Source organism: Talpa occidentalis, unplaced genomic scaffold (assembly GCF_014898055.3).
Source record: "Talpa occidentalis isolate TD23 unplaced genomic scaffold, MPIMG_talOcc4v2.1 talOcc4.12, whole genome shotgun sequence".
Lineage (NCBI taxonomy): Eukaryota > Metazoa > Chordata > Mammalia > Eulipotyphla > Talpidae > Talpa > Talpa occidentalis.
Genome location: NW_023601212.1, coordinates 83995652 through 84017961, shown reverse-complemented (window position 1 = coordinate 84017961; position 22310 = coordinate 83995652). Strand labels below are relative to the sequence as shown.

General features: G+C 47.6%; 1 protein-coding gene across 1 annotated transcript in view; it reads right to left on the bottom strand.

Annotated features, from left to right (window-relative positions):
• LOC119241665 (cytohesin-3) overlaps window positions 1-22310 on the bottom strand; it is an 83369-nt gene that overhangs the window by 5856 nt on the left and 55203 nt on the right. Inside the window, exons 2-9 of the mRNA XM_037507108.2 lie at window positions 15907-15989; window positions 14145-14209; window positions 13564-13630; window positions 4444-4562; window positions 3344-3424; window positions 2900-3012; window positions 2639-2787; window positions 2322-2433 (exon numbers count right to left, since the gene is read on the bottom strand). Of these exons, the coding sequence (XP_037363005.2) occupies window positions 2322-2433; window positions 2639-2787; window positions 2900-3012; window positions 3344-3424; window positions 4444-4562; window positions 13564-13630; window positions 14145-14209; window positions 15907-15989 (789 nt within the window). The remainder of the gene's footprint in view (window positions 1-2321; window positions 2434-2638; window positions 2788-2899; window positions 3013-3343; window positions 3425-4443; window positions 4563-13563; window positions 13631-14144; window positions 14210-15906; window positions 15990-22310) is intronic.

The following is a 22310-nucleotide window of genomic DNA, read 5'->3' as shown; positions in this document are numbered from 1 at the left end:
GCCAGCCCAGTCCCGAGCACCCTTTCAGCTCTGCAAAGCAGGCCCAGCAGCGACAGGGAGTGAGGCCCTTGGAGCCAAAGGGGGCTCTGCTCATGCACGTGTTCCTGGCTGAGCTTCAGGAGATGGGACTCTCACACCACTCAGGCCTGCAGAGCCTGCTTTCCCAACAGTATCAGCAGCCGCTTCGCATCTCCCTCTGTTCTGTCACCAGGCACGGGCATGCATGCACAGCACATGCCCTGCAACACGACAGCTCCACTGGCCACACCCCTCTCAGTGCAGAGACAACCAATTCACTCTCAAAACTGAGCAAAGCAACTGTCCGTTGCTATTTGGCCATCATTAGGCCAAGCCTGTGAGGCCCCTACACTCTGGCCAAGTATCAGGCCTTGTGAGTGCCGCCCACTCTAAGATTCCACTCATGATGAGAAGCCACTGAGCCAGGCCACACTGCCACCTCCGTACCTGTCAGAGCACCTGCTCTGGCACGCATCTGGTTTCTACCTAATTTCTGTGCCTCTGGTCACATGCGCCTCACCCAGGGGGGACTCTGTGCCAGGGAAAGGCCCAGACTGTGTGTCCTCACTAACTGCGGAGATGGCACCTGGGGTCGGTCTCAGCCTCCTCAGCATCAGCTTCCAGCAGCTGTGCCGCCACCTTGAACCCTCAGCCTGACACCCAGTCCTGTCTCCAGGGCCATGCCGGCCCAACACTTCTGGGAGGTGGCCGTGGGCACCCCCACTCCCCTTGGCTGGCCAGCTCCCCGCGGCTCCTACAAGGGCTCTGTGCACAAACACCACGTCACTTATCTGCTCAGGCAGGAGTCGGTTGGAAGACACAGCCCTGCTGTGCTGTCATCTCCGTCTCCTTGTTGTCTTCGGAGCCAGCAGCATCCTCACCGCGGCAGCTGCACTCGCTGCCAGGCTGGCTTGCGCCAACACCACCCTGAGGGGCACGTGCCGGCAAGGGGGAGTGGGGTGGGTCGAAATGCACCTGCTGTGCTGGGGAGCACTCCTTCTGCCCTCTGCCCAGGACCACGCATGTGGATTATTCAGAAGTAGGGTCGTTGCCTAGCTTGCTTACTCTAGTCCAAGGGCATCCTCCCGGGTTTTTAGCCAAAGATACAGAACGCTCCTGAGCTTTGGCACAGCCAGAGAAAAGTCTAAGAGCAAGACCCTGAACCAGAACAGCAAACCCTCAATGCACAGGCCAGCACTGCTGGGCTGAGCAAGGCTCATACACGCCACACTGTCACCGTGTCTGCGTCCCATCCGCCCTGGGTCAAAAAGCACAGAACCGCCGCACTTCTCGCAGACCTCCACGTCTCCACAACCTGTCCCCGGTGCTTGGGTGATAAGCAGCTGTCACATCTCACAGGCTCTGTGTCAGAATAAGGCAGAACGCTCACTCTCCACATACCCCCATCAAAGGAACTCCTACTGATCCCTAAAACTGCCCAGAAAATAGAAAAGCTGTTCTAGTTCTTTGCCAGTGGCTAGAAAGCCTTTAAATGTTGCCAGCCTTTCCTGTGGTGGTGCAAACATGCTCTGCTGGGTTAGTATGAGGGCGATGGAGCCGGCCGGCAGCTCTTGCTCTGCCCAGCCCGGAGGATGGAGGCAGGCTGGCTGCCCACTGCATTCCCATGCGCTCCGCCCGGGCCGGCGTCCCAGCTGCTCCGAACGGCCCAGGCCGCGGGCGGCATTCACAGCACCAGGCATGGGGCTCACCCCGGCAGGTCCAAAGCCACATGGATCAGATGAATGGCAGCCACAGACCAGAGCTTCACACAGACCAACAGGGGAGAAACCAAGAGAGGAATGAGCGGCTGAGGAAGGGGCGGGAAGCCACTGGGTACGTACCTCCTAACGCAGAACAAGCAGGGACAGCCCGTCACAGAACAGAAAGGTGGGAGCACAGGCAGAAGGAAAACAACAAGAAGGCACATTTAAACCATTCGTCGAAATCAGCCACGCCAAACCAGGAGAGAGGCACGAGGTTCTTGGAGGCAAATGCACCTGCTTCTTGGACAGAAATTGCCTTGGGTTTATCTGGACGCTAGCGGAGTCATTTTCTGGGACGGGCATGCAGCCCGGGTGCTACTCTCAGCCGTGGAAATGGACGGGACCACCTCCTTTGGGCGGGGCGTGATTCAAAGCAGCCGCCACCAAGCGGGACGTCTGCCTGGAGGCGTCCTCCCTAACACTCTGCCTTCCGGCCGGGGCCCTGCTAAGACGTGCTGGAAGGACCTCCTCGAGCGAGCGAGCGAGCGGCTGCCCTGGGCGAGGGGCAAGGAGCGCGGCCACGCCCCAGCCAGCACTCACCCAGCTTCAGGAGCCAGCCCTCCCGGTCGGGGTTGAAGAACGTGTGTGTCAGGTCATTGCCATCATCCTCCGGGATCTTAAAAGGTTCATTCTTGATGCTCTCGTACAAGTTCTGCCGGAGGGAAGCAGGACAGAACTCAGGCCCCGCAGGAGGGACGGCTGTCCTCCCGTCTCCCCGGATGTGCCAAGAGCCACGGCGCGGTGCCGCTGACCTGCCCGGCCAGTCCCATGCGCCTCAGGGTTAAAAGCAAGTTCAGGACAGAGAGGAGGGACTGACGATCCGGGAGCACGGCCCGGGTGGGCTCTATGCATCTCACCCTCAGCAGCTCCTCAGGAAGGTCTCCGCCCTCGTTGATGCCCCGGTTCATGGTGACGAACCGCTCGGCCGTGGGCTTGTCCCGCACGTTGTGGTTGTGGAGGCTGGTGTTGAGCATGATGATGGCAAAGGACAGCACGTAGCAGGTGTCTGCAATGGGCGGCAGCGGGCGGGGCTCAGCCCTCGGGGAGAGGGGCGAGGAGGGGCTGGGGGCAGGTGGGGCACGGGGGCTCGGCCAGGGCCAGGCACAGCCATCACTCACCCGTGGACTGGAAGACACCAGGGTTGCACAGGCAGTAGCGGGATGCGAAGGCCTCCATCATGCGGTCGATCTTCTGAGCCTCCCCCGGGAGCCGAAAGCTCCACAGGAACTGCCTGCGGGGTACACAAGCGGAACCGCAGTGTCTCCCCTGTGTCCAGCCCACGCTGTGCCCACGGAGGGCGCCTGCCCTGTGTCCCTCAGCCCTCCAGAGTGGCGGTGCCGGCAGAGGCTCAAAGCGTGGGAGTGGGAGCACACACACAGCAGCAGACTGTCCCAACAAGCATCAGTAAGCAAAGGAGCGGTGATCCGACACCAGCCCTCACTCCCATCCCAGGCCGGAACACAGAGCTGCTGACGCAGAGACTCTTCGGGGGACCCGGAGTGACTTAGCCACGCTCTGCTCTGCCCTCGCCAACCTGGGGCAGCATCTGTCTAAACACTTACCTTAAGGCTTGCACGAGGTTGAGATCGGCAAACTCATGGAGTTCAACAAAAGCCTGAAGAACTTTAATGTTAAATTCATCCCTAGGAAAGCAAACATGTCATTAAAGACATCCCCTAAAGCAAGTTTTTGCAGTGTCTTATTTTGCAGGACTCAGCTAAGGTTTTTTCACCGTACATGGTTGTCAATGCAAAGGCTGGTGAGTGGGATGCTAGGAGCCTTCGTCACGACTGCTAAGAGGCTGGCAGGGAGCAGGTCACAGGCTCCAGGCCACGGCCCCGTGTGCAGGCCCAGTGCAGATGCTCAGCGGCAAGACTCTTCCCTCAACCTTAAAAACCACCGTAAGGGGGGCACTGGTGCCACCCCCACTCATGAGGGGCTCTGAAGCTGCTCCCCCAGGGCCACAAACCAGAAAATACAGGGCTCCTGATGGCCAGAGGCCCTTGGAGGTGGCTGCCTGTGGGGAGGCCGCTGCTCATGTACACGGGCTCTGACCTAAGGTTCTTGCTGCAGCCACATTACAGCTTGTGGAGGCTGACGGTGCCAGTGTGTCCCCAGACACCCTGGGATACTGGGCATTCTTGATAAAGTCTTGACCCTACCATAAAAAAAAAAAAAAAGCCACTCTTTTACGGGCCTTGACCAAAGCCCCAGTTGGGGAAGGGGCTGCCTTTGGGGCCCTGCCCTAACTTCTGAGCGCTGGAGAAGGTCAGAAAAGCAAAGTGAATTTCTACTCTCAGAAAAATTAGTAGTTTTCCACCTTTATTCATACCCCCAAGAAACAGGGAAATCACTGAGAAATCTATAGTGTATTTCTAAGCAAAATCTCAAAAAGAAGATGAAGCTTTCCAAGGGAAGGAGAAAGAGGCCACATCATTTTTGGTCCGTCCTTGTCCCCAAGGAAAGGATTCCAGAGGAGCACAGATCCCGTCTGGCTCAGACCACCCTCACCTCTCTCCTGTGAGGGCACGGGAGGAAGTGACCGCTGGATGCTCGGGGGACTGGGGGCAGCACAGGCCCCCCTGAGTAACCGCTCAGCCCCCGGAGAGGGGCGGGGAGGAGGGCGAGCCCAGGACAGGTTGCCCATTCTCCTTCCACTCACCTCTCCCCCAGGTAGTCCCCGATGACGGTCTTATTTAGGCCTTCTCCTTTATACAGGAACTGGGCTACATCTTCTGGGGAACTCTGCAGCAGGTCATTTTCTATTAGAAATTGAATTCCCTGAAGACCAACATGAGAAAGGAAGTGCCGGTTAGGAGGGTGAGCCAGACTCACTGTTCAAAGACAGAGATGCATTTAGTGGAAGGATCTCACTGGTCTGGACACAGCAAAAATAACACCAGCCATACATCAGCACAACTTATTTTTCATATCCCCACACTACAACTTACCCATCAAAGAAAGGTACCTCCACTTCCTGACAAATAACAGGATGAAAGACAAAGAGGCTACTGAACTATTACAGGCAGTTCTTAGAGGTCATAAAGGCAACAGCATCGATGTCCCTGAGCTAAGCAAAAGCTCCCGTTTGCTTCAAACCGGCCCACCCAGCATCTGTGCTGGGGCGCCCAAACCCCTGCTGTTCTTCACTAAATAACCACTTTCCCAGCCTGCTTCGCCTGACTTCTGACTTTGTGACACAGGTCTGATCAGACGGATAGCAAAGGAGAACCAAGAGAACCTCTTCGTGATAAAAGGGGACCAGTCCTGCCTCCCTGGAACACAGATGTGAGGGCCAGAGCCCTTGCAGCCATCCTAGGACATAAGGCCAGGACTAGCACTGGACCTCTGTTCTGCCACCTGGAGCCACTGGACACCCTGGCAGTCACCTCCACTGTGTGAGAAGAGCCCACGGTATAAATGTCTTCATGAGATTTTCTTTTCTTTTCTTTTTTTTAATAAGATTTACTTATTTATGCATACAAGAACTAGGGTGCAGGCCAGAGATGTGGGCGGTGAGAGGATTCACCAGAGACAGAGTGGGGAGCAGAATAGGCAGACAGACTGAAATACACTGCTGAGGGAAGCAGCGGGCGAGTTAGGAGAGGTCTGCTGTGCCGTGTGGGTGGCTCCCTGGCTGGGGATCGAACTCATGCTCCAGTGGCTGTGGCTAGCTTCATAGGCTGCGTCTTAACCCCTTGCACCACCAGGGAGGCCCTTCATGAGATTTTCTTACCTATGGCTGAATACATGACCACTGAGCTTCAGCAAGTGAAAATTCATGCCCATCTGAAGGACCTCAGAGGGCAGCCAATAAACTAAATGAAAGGTGCAGACAGGCTGCCCTGGCCTGAACTGACTGTGTCTCGTGATAGGCCCCAATAAGAGCAAGATTCACCTCTAACAGCCTCTGAGCTGCTGGCAAAGCTAGTAAGGGAATAGGGAATTATGTCATCTGTTTTCCTGGAAGCCATTTCTACAATTCAGAAACAATCTCACAACAAAAAACTATTTGGTGCTGAAGACCAGGGCTCCCTCATACCCAGGCTCCAAGAGTTGTCTGTTACTTTTAATATACTACAAATAAAAGTGGCCTTAGAATTTATCGCACACAGGGCCTCCCCGGTGGCGCAGCGGTTGAGCGCTGGGTTGCGAAGCTGCCTGCAGCCTCTGAAGTGCCCGTTCGATCCCCGGCTGCTCCCCGGCCACCGGAGGAGGGTCCCACATGGCGCGCAGACCTCTCCTGCCGCCCGCTGCTCCCCTCAGCAGTGTACTTCGGTCCTTCTGCCTGCTCTGCTCCCCGCTCTGGCTCTGGTGAATTCTCTCACCCTCCCGCGCTTCTGACTGTACCCAGTGCTTGTATAAATAAACATACAAGCAAATAAATAAATAAATAAATAAATCTTAAAAAAAAGAATATTAAAAAAAACAAAAAACATTAACATATATCAGATTAGTTTAAAAAAAAAAAAAAGAATTTATCGCACACTAAGGTTTAAGAAAGGTTAATTTTTTTCAATCCCCAGCCACTGGCGGGGTCCCACCAAAAATAAATAAATAAATAAATGGCTAATTTTTTTTTAATCCTTCACAAAAATTTCACCTTCTCTTCCTCTCCTACCCCTAATTAAAATGACCTGACCAAATGTTATCAAAACACACACTATAACGGCAGCAAGTCCTTTCAAGACAAGGATCCCAAGCATTACTGCTGGGCAGACAGGCCCTTCGTGACATGGGCTGGCGTGACCATAAGTCCTTGTAACGCACCCCTGGCAGCTCCAGCCTGTCCGCGGTTTCCTAATTGAACAAAAGCAAAGTCATGCCTCCCAGGTATACCAAATTTCCCTGAAACCAGGGAAGTGATTAAACAGCCTGGTTAACACCTCATGCATCTCCTCTGGTAAATTACGAAGGAATAAAATAGAGTTTGTAGGTAATAGGAGGCCTGGGGATTGTGCTTCCCGGGGCATGAGCTGAACTTGGTGTCTCCCCACCAGGCTTCTCATATGCAGCCGTCACAGCCTGTTTCATGAGTTTGGTTTTCTCTTTGTCAGCAAAAATGTCATGCATTTTAGATGTAATATCAGAATCTGTTTTTGCATATTGACTTCACGTCAATTTATGAAAAAATGCAAGTCCTTGACCGTCTCAGGGCATTTGCAATGAGCCGGGTTCCTTAGAGGTAACAAGGTGGGTCCCTCGTCTCCAGGTCCTGTGCAGCCACAGTATCCACCTCGCGGCCAAACCGAGAGCACTTCAGCGCCTTCTTTTTTCAATTTTGTCACTCATATTGTTGATACCGATTAAATGGTGTGGCCTGATACCATGTTTAGTGTTAAACTGTTCCAATAGCCCAAGGTCAAGTCCAAATAGCCCAGGTCCCGTAAGAACCTGTATTACTACTTTAAATACATGAATGTTCAGATCAGTCTCAAGAGAATTTCCAAAAACTGGAGGAAAAAACCAATAGTCAGTTAATAAGATAACAAATATATTCTGGAATATTCATGGCAGAAACTGGACGGCAACGAGACACAAGGAATGTTCAACAGCTTGGATGAACTGGGCGTGACACGGAGTAAGAGAACTTGGGAACATATCTTAATTCCATTTATGTGAAGTCACTAAAAGGCCACACACGTCTGTGCTGACAGCAGAATCCATACACTCGGAGGGGGTGCCGGGGTGTGCACTAAGGTGCTACAACCGCATATTATTCTGGGTTGCAGTTACACGAGTTGCTTAATTTGTGAAAGTTCTTCAAGCTGTGCATTTAAAACGTGTGTGCCATATGTCATACTTAAAAAAAAAAAAAATAGTTCACCAAAAACTAAGTCAGACAGTCCTAAATACACCTCATGATTTTTCTGGGGGGAGCTGCCTGGGCGTCACCCCCTGTGTGAAGACAGGCAAACCTGCAGTGGAGCCTCCAGTTACAACCATGCACCTCTGTCCCCAGAAAACAAGGCCTGGGATGGACGTGGCTTTGGCGGAGATGTGCTGCATGTCCAGCCCCAGTTGACAGAATCGAGTTGTGGGGTGCAGAAGCATCAGCAGGAGGCAATGTAATGCTAAATTAAAGATCATGTAGAACCTATTTTCCTATTATGTATACTGAATCAAATGTAGATAACCAGGGTCATCATTCCTTTTAGGATAGTATTTTGAGATAATTGAGGCTGGGCGGAGGTGTACAGCCTGACCTAACACCCTGACCAAGAGAACAGAGGCCAAAATGCCTCCAGCTGCCTTTACTGAGGTCCATGTTGTGAGGCCTCAGTGACTGTGGATGGGGAGGAAGATTATGCTGCCCCCAAACTGCAAGGGTCAGGGGAGGTGGCAACAGAGGAGTCCAAAGTCCTGCGGCAGGGAATGGCAGGTGTGGAGGCTCCCTGGTTGGCACCAGTGGTGACAGCACTAGTGTGGTCTCTTGTGGCCAAACCTGCAGCAACGGGCCAGTGGTGTTCCGACCCTATGGCTGCAGGCTGTTTTGCAGCTACTTCCCCTCAGCTTCTCCAGCGGCACAACCTCCCATCGGCAGCTCACTCTGCTGTGTGTGCTGGGCGGCCACGGGTCCTCCCAGACCTGCTCTTTCCTGCCCCCAGCTGTCTGCAGCATCCTTCTGCCCAGCAACCTCTAATCTCAGGGCCCGTGCTGCTCCATCAGCTACGCCCCCAGAACTGAGCAGGCTGGGGATGAGGCGCTTATGGGATCTGGACACTCACGACTTGCTCTAAAATTCAATGCTCCCAAAACACTAATGAAGTGTTACTTTCATAGAGTGCTATGAAGCAACCTCACAGGATTTGAGGAAAGTAAATGAGCTCAGAACAAGGTCATTCATCGCTTCTGCACTTAGAGGTTACAGAGGCAGGTGCAGCGGCCCCAAGGAAAGCTCTGGCTCCCTTTGCAAGATACTGCGGGCCTGGTCCCAGAAAACATGGAGCCACAGGAATAGCCCAGGCCAGGGACAAGAGGAGAAAACAGCCAAAAGGCAGAGGAAAGGAGCCAAGGAGGAGAAAGGAGGAGGACAAGGAGGCTGTGGAGGACAGACCCAGATCTAGGGTCTGGGAACCCCGCGATGTGTTCCCCAATGAGACTGGAGAGGTGCCATCACCTCCACGTGACATGGAGGCAGAGGGGGAGGCAGAGACCTCTCATCAGCGAGAACACACTTCTGTTTTCAGCCACCAAGTCTACGGTCATCTGCCATGGGGTCCTACGTGAAGACATGAGGTGAATACTAACAAAAGTAAGTGTTCCAGTAATTAGAACATAACTTACTAGTATTTAGAAAGAGCACATATCTGGTCAACTGTAGAAATGGGGCCCTGTTTCTTCAATCCACGACCATGCACGTCCTTTTCTGTGCAGACCCTCCTGCTACCTGTTCTAGGTGTGTCCTGTGAATACAGCTGCATTCACTTCCTAGTGTTTTGAGTGCACTGAATTTTAGAGCAGGTTATGCACATCCAGAAGAACAAGACGTCAACATTTAACGTGAGTCACACTTCCTCACCTGCTGACATCTAGCAAACCTCAGCCGACGCTCACTCCCCCACATGCCACCTCTACATTCACATACTCAGGACTTGAGCTTTTAAACCATTCTTTATCAAGCTCCAGTGTAGACTTAACTACAAGTTTCACTGGTTTCAGTTGCTCTTGGATTCATTTCTTGTTTTGAGATGTCTACTCGGATGACTCAATTTTTTGAGACCAGAGGAGGTCTTTGTAGTTAAGTGTCTGAGGCCTGGCATGTCTGAAAACACCCTCGCTCACCTCCTGTACCTGGGTTGATGGACATAATTCCAGACTGTAGCTCCCTTCTCCACAGACCCTGGAGAACACTGTCTCCCCCATTATCTTTGGGGTTGCTGCCAGTTAGCTGGGGGTGATTCTTGTTCTTATTCTGCCCTTTCTTTCCTCTTTATCCACTAGTGAGTTTCTTTTTATCTACTAGCTTTGGGATATTTTACTCAACATATGGATTTAAAAAAAAAAAAATCCTGCTTGGCATTTGGTGAACTTTTTGGAATTGAGGATTTCATCATAATTTAGTTCTGAAATATTCTACTATTTCTTTGAACTATTTCCTCCACTCCCTTCTTCTCATTCCTTCTGGGGCTTCTATGAAATGACATCTGAGCTGCGAGACCTGGCAGTAGTTCTGGGCAGAACCTTGGAGACCGTGATCCAGCTCCATCTCCCAGCTCACGGTTCACATCCACCCCCCACCTCCCTCTCCGTCACAGCCAGTTCTTGGGCTTCCATGTGACGCCCCTAGTTTTTGTTTCCAAGGATCTTTTTCACAACTCCCTGTAATTTTATCATGGATAAGCAACATCCTTTCACACTCCTGATGGTATTTGTAATATAGAGAGATGGTCTATTTTAGACCATCTCTCTTTCTATTGGGGTTGTCTCCCCAGTATTGGTTCTGTTTGTTGAGTCTCATGTCTCTTTCACAGTACTGGCTTCTGCCCGTGTTTGATCACATGGTGTTGGGTGATCATCTTTGTATTTAAGACTCACTGGTAGCCTCATTGAATGCCCTGAGTCTGGTTTTCATTGTGTCTGCTTCCAGGGGCCTACCCAAGCAGAGGGCGTGCACAGCCAGGTGGGGGGTTGACAGCTGGCTGCTGGGAGGGCAGCCATCAGAGGCACAGCCTGCCCTCACGCGTGTATCCTCTTGCTTCTGAGAATCGCCTGGGGGCACATGCCACTGCTCAGCAGCATGCAGGGCAGGGTGAGCAGGCCAGACAACCCCCCCGCTCGGTCTGCGCCTATATCTGCTGCCCCAATGTTGGCCAATGCTGCACCCCTGTCTCCTGGTTCTTTCTTGTATGTGCTTCTGGCTGTTGCTTCCTTCAACTGATCCCATTTATTGTCTGCCTTTCAGATTCCTTCATTTCTAGCCCACTGAATGAACTCCCGCTTGTTAGAGATTTATATCTCACATAAAGGCATTTCTAGGAAATTGGGAATAAATGGGAGAGGATGTAGAGTTTGCCTGCCAACCCCCCTTCCTTGATCTAATCAATTTTCCTCTTATTATTTATAAACCCACTGTATCTGGGCATCTAATGTACCTGAACAAACCAAAACTCCTTGCTCAAAATGTTATCATTCAGTGACAAAAAATTTCCTACTAGCCTGGAAGAATGTACTTACTCTGACAATAGCCTCAAGTTTCACAAAGCCACATGGTTTAATAGGTTCAAGAGGTCAAGAGTAAATATAATTTGGAATTGTGTCCAAGACACGTGAGATCATCCAGTGCTATTATTGACTGAATGTTTATATACCCGGAAAATCTCTATATTGAAGCTCTAAGCTGAAATTTTATGCACTAAATGGAAGGGGGGTGGCCTTTGGGAGGTAATTAGGATCAGATGAGGCCATAAGAATGGGGTCATGGTCTGATGGGATTAGTGCCATTATAAAAAGACATCAGAGAGCGACTGTCTCCTCCTGTTCCAGAACCTGACAATGGGGCAGCCTGATCTCAGACTTTCAGCTTTCAGATTGTGAGAAAATTAATTTCTATTGCTTAAACCACCCAGCCTCTAGTATTTTGTTATGCTAGCCTGAGCTAAGATTAATGCTATAACCAATTCTACAAAACCAGAAAATTGTGATCATTTCCCCAGCAACGGGTCACATGCAGACTAAATATGCCATCTGTTTTTATCAAGCAACAGAACTATAAGCTGGTTGTTGAACAGAATATATTTTTAAATCTCTCAGGTGAAGAAGAATGCACACAGGACAATTTGCTGCAGGCCAGAAGAAGCATTAGCACCCACTTCCTCAGACGTGCTGAGCAGAGGCCACAGGGCTGACCAATGGTCTGAGGTATGCAGGCTGGACTCACCTACAAACCAACCACACAGTCCTGCAGGAGCTCAGGGAAGTGTAGTGGCCACAGCATGAGTCTCAGAGTGGGATTCCCTGCTCAGGACACGGGCCTAGCATTGGCTGCTCTGTGCCTAATTTTCTCCAATCATGAAACTGGAATTAAAATAGAGCCTACCTCATGTGCTTGTTGTAGGGTCTAAAGTGCTTACTCGACAGAGTTCCTATCCATGTCAACCCTGGGAAACTGGACACACCAGTGTATGTGAAAGACGACAGGCAAGAACCTAGAGAGAGGACGTCCTGAGCGCTTCCTGCAGAGTGGCAGCATGATGTTAAGACAGTGCATGTATGTGCTTCCTGAGCACAACCTGGGAGAATCTGCACGTACCCATAAACTGATGGGTGTGCCACTCTGTCCTGCACCTTAATACATAAGGTCCTGTTTTAAAAACACACTCCTGATGGTACTTATAATATAGAGAGTGCTAAGTGGTCTTTCTCCTGAGAGAGATCCAACTGGTTACTAGATCTGCTGGTATCTCAACTCTGCAAACTCCACTAAAAAAAACCTATCTGTTACGAATCCCAGATATATGAGTCATTCCCAAACTTACAAAATCGTTCCCTCAACAATTTCATTCCATCTCAGAACTGATTGATCCCGTAGGCAGATAATCAGGAAGCAACAGGGAAATTCACAGTGGCTGCAGCACATCAGTTAAATAAACCCCCCCCCCACCTCCTGCTGCAGATGTGCTGTACTTTAAGAAACTCCAAATTTGCAAACCAAGAATCGGGAATAATGGTATGCATTTCTTTCTTTTTTTTTTTTTTATTTTGACATTTAGGTTTATTTTCCTAAATTGCTTCAAGTCACTTACCTTTTTTTTTTTTTAATAATGAATGATCATTTTATTTTTTTATTTTTTTTATTTTTTTTTAATATTAAATTTTATTTTTATATTCCCCCATACAATTGCAAACGCCCCATTCTGACCCCAATCCTTCCCCTCCCGCCCCCCACCCCCCTGCATTTCTTTAAATACCACTTGCAACTGAGCTTGCACCTCTAAATGCTAAGTTTACAGATCTTAGCCCTTGCACAGTGTAATTCCTGTAATTAGCAAACATTTTTTTAATGAACAAATAATTAACTAATTAGAACAGATGCTCAATGTCAAAAAAAAAAATAAAAAGGGAGCTGTTACACATGGATACTAACTAAAGGTCAGTGAGGACTGAGTGAGTTAGTCTCCTAGTTATCCATCCGTGGGGGCTCCCCAGGGACACCTTCTTCCTCTCCTAGGCCACCAACACTCCTCATGACTGACTCAAGTCTGCTCTTCTTTCTCAAAATCAAAATGGGGTTCCAACTGAGCCCCATGTTCCAAAAAACTTTACAGATCCTTTAGCTCAGCTTCAAAAAATAAGCAGCCACATGTTTCAGCTTTCATTGTTTTCAGGTGTTTCCTAGAAAACTCACCTTGAAGAAAGACCTAAATATTGGCTTAAATCTGGAGAGTTCCTTGGTTTCCACAGAGACATCTTCTGTCGATGGTGAATGAAGGGAATAAGGGCCTCTTACTTGAACCATTTACTCACTCCGACCACAAAGTCTACACTGCACAACTGATCCACTCTCCCTCTGCTGTTGCCAAACCCTGCAAACCCAGGCTGCAGGGCCCGGCTCTGCCTGGTGTCAGAGATGGACCCAAATGAGGGTGCAGGCAGTTCCCACAGGCCCAGAGACTGGCTCAGAGAGATGATTTTGCTTCCCCACACTCATCAGCAGCCTCTTTTTTGGTAAAAAAAATTCAATGTCAACTTTCAGTATTTTACAAGCTGACATGGCCATGTCTAAAAGGGAACAAGCCATGAAAATCCATCCGTCCATCCATCCCTGATGACGTCCTCTTACCTTTTTGGGATCCATGTTAAACTTCTTTCTTCCCATCGCTATCTGCTTATTCCTCTGAGTCGTTTTGCTGTGCACATGAAGTGACGAAGAACTCGTTACCAGTCATTTGCACAAAGCACCTGCGTGCACAGCCCCCAGGCTCCACGCCACCGCCCCCTTCACATCACTGAAGGAAAAGCACTGGTAGCACACAGGCTCCCACTCCCCGGGGAGGTGGCACCTGCACGCTGCCATGCTCTCACTCGCATTCGATAACTAAACTTCATGATGAGAAATAGCAAGTTAAGAAAAGCACAGTTTCCTATTATACAGAAAGGCTGTTTATGTGCAGGTGACTTCTCAGGAGTCTGAGCTTCTGCCCAAGACTCTACGGGCCACAGCGAACCAGAAAAAGTAGGGGAGAGAAGCAGCCCCAGAGGTGCCCCTGAATCCTCTGCAAAGCAGAGGAAGGGAAACCGTGACTCCAGCCCCGACCCCTTGTCTCCTGCGGCCATCACCCATGCAGCTGAGCATGCATGGGCTCAGCTGGATGATGGGGAAAACAGAGGCAATAACTTGAAGGTGTACACAAAAGGGTTTACCTCTCCTCCACTGAAGTCAGATTGTCAATCTCTGTCATCACTTCAGCAATTTCATATTTCAGCCTCTGTCAAAAAAGAGGAAAGCATTTTGGGGGTGGAGGGTCTTTACCTTCTTCTTGCAGATAAGGGAAATGCAAGCCTCTGTGCACCTGCTTCCCTGAGGGCTCACCTGGACAGCACAGCTTTGGAAAAGCAAGACTGTTTATCCACACACACCTTCGTAGCCAGAGCCACCCCAACTAATGAGGAAACAAAACTGTGGCTTGTCAACCCTTCTCAGGAGATCAGAGGGTTCACTAGACATTTTCTAGTGTTTTCAGGGTAATATCAAAGGGGGACACTGGGAGGACTTCACAGGTATAAAATAGATAAAAACAGCTGAAGAAAAGCAACACACTCGTAGTGTGCTGAGCTCAGCGACTGCGCATCACCTCACACACACCTGCCGTCTCCCAGCACTACCTAAGTTCTTGGCAAGACCGACTGGGGAAGCAGCTGAAGTGTTAATGTTTATTTTTATATTTATTTTCTTACATCATTGCTCAATTTTGGACAGTATTTGACTCTCCCCTCAGGTGCTGTCCCTGTAGTACTCCCACAGCCACAGTCCCCTGGAGCCATTCTGACCCCCTCGCTCCGCCTCCCCTGCTGTGGGCCTCAGCTCTGTGGCGAGTGTGCCAGCAGTCAGGATGGCCTATCACGTGCGTGAGATACAGCACCATGGACAGAGCCCAAGAGCGCCTCACCTGTGGCATCAGGCACACCAAGAACCGCACAAGGACAGGCTCCACCTTGTCCAGGCTCCACCTTGTCCCTTAAAATACCTTCCTGTTCTTCAACCAAAACACCTATTCTGGGTAATCTAATTTGCCCACGGATAAAGGGTAACCTCAGAAGGAAAAGTTCCAGGAATTATCTTTCAAATACAAAGACATTTTTATTCAGAACCCTGTAATTTTGTGTGCCAAGAAACTGCAGGCTCCAAATGCCAGCTCTTAGAAAGGAGTTATTGTCTGGACAGGGCCTGGTCTTGCAGTATGTGGTCTACGAGGCTGCATTTATTTTGGCATGACAATGATTAGGAAGCTACTAGAAGAAGAGCCACATGTTGGGTTGACTTTCCCAAGGAAGACCTGAGAGGAAGCAGTGCCAGTCTCCGGAGTGACTTTCCCAGACCCCAAAGACACCCAACCCTGAGACCGGCTGCTCCTCCTGCAGCCCCCTGCCCCCGCACTCTGAGTACACAAATGCGGAAAGTGCAGTGTTTATTTGCCTGTGTATGTGCAGTCATCTGTTTTATTCATCATTCTGCTTCCAATAGCTAGCAAATGCTCAGTGCACAGCTGGAACTCAATGTGTTTATTCATCCATCAAAAGATATCCAAGTGCCAAAAATGTGACAGGCAATGTTCTAGGTGCCGGGGGCACTGGTAAGAGGGACAGGGTCTAGTGCTGGAAGCACCAGTAAATGAAACAGGGTCTCTTTATTTCAGAGAGCAACATGATAGAGATTGCTGCTGGTTTTTTTCAGATATCCCCTATGCCGTGGGGGTCTATTTCTGCTGACTCCAATTTCTGTACTATTTCCAGAGTCTGTACTAACTGGTTTAATAAGCACCATCTCTGCTTTACCAACTTTCACCTTGTGTCTTCATGTGGTTCAGATATACACATACTAGACACCAAATTTTTACATTTTTATGAAGCTACCTGATTTACCATTTTAGCCCAAAGCAAAAACAAAGGGGAATTTTTTTTTTACCTCAATGTCATCAATAAGTTCCTTTTTCCTCCGACGAATGTCTAAAAGTTCTTCCCTCTCTTCTAATGAAAGGTCTTCAGGCACTGAAAGGGAAAAAAAAAAATCAGACTGAACAATTATACCATAACTGCATCATAGAACAATCTGGCAATGTCTGGTAAGGCTGAGGATAGGCATATTCAGCAAACCAGCACTTCTGCACAGGGGTGTTGACCCCTAAGGGGTTCTAGAATAGAGACCTCATGAAAAACATTCACAGCAGTTATGATTTCAATAAAAAAAATCTATAAATATTCATTAATAGAGGGATAAACTGGTTTATTTACTAAACAGGATTCTACACAACCAAGAATAGCTGTACTTCCTCTACCAATGTTGAAAAGTCTCACAAATAAAATGGAGACAATCACATGGAGTCTAAACAAACAGCAAATAAAAACCCAAGGCACAGAGTGGGAGAACAGACTGGTGACTGTTAGAGGTTAGGAGTGGAGGTGGGGGAAAAAAGGGGGCCAAAGTTATAACCTTCCAATCATAAAATAAAAAGTACAGGGCATGTAATGATGCAGAGCACAGTGACGCTAGCTATAGTGTGTTGTATGTTTGAAAGATGCTAAGAGAATAGATCTTAAAAGTTCTCATCCCAAGGAAGACAATTATAACTATGTGTGGTGTGAAACAAACCAGACTTAACAGTGGCTCTCTCCCACAATATACACATCCACTGAATCACTGTGTCCTACTATACACAGCACACTGAATGTTATGCAGCAATCACCTCTCAATTTGAAACAATGGAAATGTAACAAAGACATTTTCAAACACTAAGTGATCTGTATTACCAGAAATGTGAAAGTCATTCTGGAAAAAGGACAAGAGATTAAAAAGTACTGTAGATAGTAACTAAATGAGTAACAATTTTCCCTGTTAAAAGCAAAGTAACAAGAATGTTGCTGGGTTAATAATAACATGATATAGGGACACAGCACAGAGGCTGGGAGGTGAGAAATGGAAGTTACATGGTAATAAGGTTCTTATCCTAGGTACAGAGTGGTAAAAATTTTTTTAAGTTTTTTTTCCCCAAAATTTATTCATATAAAAGCTGGGGTACAGGCCAGAGGTGCAGGAGGATGAGAGGATTCACCAGAGACAAAGCAGGGAGCAGTACAGGCAGATGGACAAAAGCACAGCTGAGGGGAGCAGCGGGCGAGGAGAGGTCTGCCGCGCCATGTGTGAATCTCTCTGGCCGGCTGGGAATCAAACTCGTGCAGCAGAGGCTGCGGACAGCTTCACAGCGCTGCGCTCAACCCTCGGAGTGGTGAAATTTGAAGGCAGAGTGTGATGAATTAATGGTGTATAATGTTTAAAAATCACTCAAAGTATGCAGTAATACTGTATTAAGAAATTCAGAAGCATGACTTTCCTTACTAAATTTAATAAAATCTTACACCCCGAACATGGCGGCGAGGAGACTCTGCGAGTAAGATGAGTAAGATCTCCCACTAAAAAAAGTGAATAGGGAGGAAAAGCGGCAGGTCCCAGTGAGAACTGGGACACGGAAGATAAACGGGTGACGCCAGCGAACTGCCCGAAGAAGAAACTGGCCATAAAAGAGGACTAGAAGGGAGGGAAGCACAGAACCCTGCTCCCCTCCCCCGCCCACAGAGGCGGCACTCTCCGACCGGCAGAGAGGAGGAATCAACAAACCAAAACGGCCCACAAGAACAAACGAGGCAGCAAGCGGGACTGGGAGCGGAAAGGAACTATTGCAGCCACCACACCCCGTGAACTGGAGCTGAGGCGAACCCTGCAGGATCCGCCGCGGCGGTGAGCGAACGGCTCCGGGCGCCATTAGAGAAGAACAAAGACCCCGGGAGACGTGCACACAGCCCGGGCTGCCGGTAAGCCTGCGCGGGAAAGCGGCGCATTCGGCGTGCACTTGAAAAGTAAGTGCACACCTGGATCGCAGCTGCCCAGGTCCCCGCGCCTGCGACCTAGGCTTGCGGGGAGACGACCTAGGCTTGCGGGGAGACGCACGGAGGTCCTCACTGAGGTGAAGGTCCCTCCCTGAGTGAGCAGGAACCAGGCGCCCAGGCACGGGAGCTGTGCAAAAGGCGCCATTCCCGCGCCACTGAACTGGGCTACAGCCCGCGTCCTGGAACTGAGGGCTTTGAACTGAGACCCGGGGCACGAAAATTCGGGGCGTGGTTTCTCCACGACGGTGGGGCACAAGGCAGACACAGCACCCCAAAGCTGTTGAGGTGTACCCTACCATTCCTGCTCTGTTCGCTGTCCCACGGGGTGGGGGTAGGCGAAAAACAGCCCCCCAAGGACAATAGGAGAGATCTCTGGCGCCACCTAGCGACCAGGAAAAAAAAAAGTCACTAACACCCTATAAAACAGGACATTTCTTAAGACTGCTTGAAAAGGGCAGAAGGTTTCTGGAGGACCCAGTGGCCAGCCGGGAAGTTATTCCACGCCAGGCCCCTTCCGACCAGCAGTCTGAGCCCACAGAGGGAGCAGGCACCCACGTCCGGGGCAGACCGGGTGCGCAGAAGAGTGTGCCTGAAACGGAGGCGCAGGGACTGCATCCCGCTTCGCCATTTGAGAACAGGGACATTTCTTCAGTAAAAACTGCCTAAAACCAGCAGAAAGCTCCCCCAGAAGACAGAGATGGCTCCTGGAAGAGCCAGAGGGGAGCGGAGAAGTTCACCCAAGATGTCAGTCAGTCCGAGCAACACAGTGTCCCAACGCATACGACAAATTAGAAAACAGACAGTAGGGAGTAGAAGAACCACACGCAACCTAAAAACTCCTCAGGAAGAAGCACACCACAAAAAGAAAACCACTCCCCAGATTGCAACGACAGCAACTTGGAAGAACTTCTGAGCCTTCCAGAAAGAGAATTTAAAATTGCCATGATTAAAAAAGTGATAGATCAGAAGAAGGAAATTGAGTCCCTAAAGAGGGAAGTAAGAGAAATGCAGGAGATCAAAGAATTAATGGAGGAACTAAAGAACTCTGGGAAAAGCAATGAAAGCAGAATAGATGAAATGGAAGAACGAATAAGTAATCTTGAAGACACAGAAATAAAAGAACCAAAACAGAAAAGGAAAGAGAAGTACGAAGGAAAAAGAATGAAGAAAGACTTCGGGAACTATCTGACTCCATGAGGAAAGGAAATATAAGAGTTATAGGAATACCAGAAGGAGAGGAGAGAGAAGTAGGAACAGAGAAAATATTCATGGATATAATTGAAGAGAACTTCCCAAATGAGAAGAAGGAGCTGAAAATTGATATACAAGAAGCAAGAAGGACACCAAACTTCCACGACGAAAGGAAAAACACAGCAAGACACATAATAGTAAAGCTCCCAAGAATCCAGGACAAGGAAAAAATAATGAAGCTGACAAGAGGGAAGAAACAGATAACATTCAAAGGAAAACAATCAGGCTGACATCAGACTTCTCTGAAGAAACACTACGGGCAAGAGGAGAGTGGAGGGACATAGTCAACAGACTCCAAGAAAACAGATGCCACCAAGAATACTCTATCCCGCAAAGCTCTCTTTCCTCCATGAAGAAGAATATGGACCTTCCCAGACAAAGAGAAACTCCGGAATTTCATTGCGACTAAACCCCCACTCCAAAAAATACTACAAGGAATCCTAAAGCCAGAACCTCAGAGGGACGAATAACAACGAAAGAAGACCAAAAAAAAAAAAAAATTTATTAAAAGAATAAATAAATAAAATCAAAGGAAAGACAAACATAATGGCAAATACAGATGCTAACATATCAATATTAACTCTAAATGTAAATGGACTAAACTCTTCAATAAAAAGACACAGAGTTGCAGCCTGGATTAAGAAACAAAACCCAACCTTTTGCTGTCTCCAGGAAACACATTTAGCTACAAAAGATAAAAATAGGCTCAAAGTCAAAGGATGGAAAACAATCCTACAAGCAAATGGGCCAAAAAAGAAAGCAGGAACAGCTATACTTATATCAGATAAAACAGACTTCAAACTCAAAAAAATAAAAGAGACCCCCATGGTCACTACATTATGATTAAGGGGACAATACTTCAAGAAGAAATAACACTCATTAACATATACTCACCAAACGAAAGAGCACCAAAATATATCAGACAACTGTTGTCCTCTCTGAAAACAGACATCAGAGAAAACACATATGTAGTGGGAGACTTCAACACCCACTATCAACAATGGATAGATCAACAAGACAAAAAATAAGTAAAGAAACTAAAGCTCTAAATAAGGACCTAGAGCATTTGGGCTTAACAGACATCTATAGAACACTAAACCCAAAAAAAACGGAGTACACATTTTTCTCAAGCGCACACGGATCATTCTCCAGGATCGATCACATACTGGGGCACAAGACAAACATCAACAGATACACCAAGATTGAAATCATACCAACCATCTTTTCTGACCACGAAGGCATCAAACTAGAAATAAATCATAAAAAGAAGGCAAGGAACTATCCTACCTCATGGAGATTAAAAGCCACACTACTGGAAGACCACTGGACTAACGAGGAGATCAAAGAAGAAATTAAAAAATTCTTTGAATTGAATGACAAGGAGGACACCAATATCCTAAATGTATGGGATGCAGCAAAAGCAGTAATAAGAGGAAAATATATAGCAATAGAAGCTCACATCAAAAAACAAGAAAGAACTCAAAGAAACAACCTAATCTCGAAGCTCAAAGATCTAGAAAAAGAACAACAAAAAAACCCCAGAACCAGTAGAAGAAAAGAAATAATAAAAACCAAAGCAGAAATAAATGAAATTGAAACTAAAAAAACAATCCAAAAGATCAATGAAACCAAGAGCTGGTTCTTTGAAAAAATAAATAAATAGACAAACCCCTAGCCAGGCTCACAAAGGAAAAAGGGAGAAAGCACAAATACACAGAATCATAAATGAAAGAGGAGAAATCACAACGGACACAGCAGAAATCAAAAGAATAATCAGTAACTACTATGAACAGTTATATGGAAACAAGTTCAACAATCTAGAGGAGATGGACAAATTCCTACAACTCTACAATCACCCAAAGCTAGATAAAGAAGAAATAGAACACCTAAACAGACCAATTACAAGCAGCGAAATTGAAATGGTAATTAAAAACCTCCCCAAAAACAAAAGCCCAGGACCTGATGGATTTACAAATGAATTCTACCAAACATTCAGAGACGAATTAGTGCCTATCCTTCACAAACTCTTCCAAAAATTGAGAAGGAAGGGACAATACCAAGCACGTTCTATGAAGCCAATATTACACTAATACCAAAACCGAATAAGGACAACACAAAAAAGGAAAACTATAGGCCAATCTCCCTAATGAACACTGATGCAAAAATCCTCAATAAAATTTTAGCTATCAGAATCCAACAATGTATCCATAAGATAATTCACCACGACCAAGTTGGATTCATTCCAGGGGCACAAGGATGGTTTAACATCCGAAAATCAATCAACGTTATCCAACACATCAACAAAAAGAAATATAAAAACCATATGATAATATCAATAGATGCTGAGAAAGCTTTCGACAAAGTGCAACACCCATTCATGATAAAAGCCCTTGAAATTCTTGGGATACAAGGAACATACCTCAACATCATAAAGGCCATCTATGACAAGCCAACGGCCAGTATCATTCTCAATGGTGAAAAGCTGAAAGCAATTCCATTAAGATCTGGAACAAGACAAGGATGTCCACTCTCACCACTGCTTTTCAATATAATACTGGAAGTCCTAGCCAGAGCAATAAGACAAGAGAAAGACATCCAAGGCATCCAAATAGGAAAAGAAGAAGTCAAACTATCACTATTTGCAGATGATATGATAATATACATAGAGAACCCCAAAATCTCCACAGAAAAACTAATTCAACTCATTAATCAATTCAGTAAAGTGGCAGGATACAAAATCAACACGCAAAAGTCAGTAGCCTCCTATACACAAACAATAAATCTGAAGAAGAAGAAATCAAAAAAACCACCCCTTTTATTATCGAAACAAAAAAAATCAAATATTTGGGAATAAATCTAACAAAAGAGGTAAAGGACCTATACAAAGAAAACTATAAAACACTGTTAAAAGAAATAGAAGAAGACACAAAGAAATGGAAAGACATCCCCTGCTCATGGATTGGAAGAATAAACATTATTAAAATGGCCATCCTACCAAAAGCAATATACAGATTCAATGCTATTCCAATCAAAATCTCAATGGCATTCTTCAAAGAAATAGAACAATTATTGATGAAATTCATATGGAATCACCAAAAACCCCGAATAGCCAAAGCTCTACTGAAAAAAAAGATGGAAATGGAGGCATCACACTCCCAGACTTCAAACTATACTACA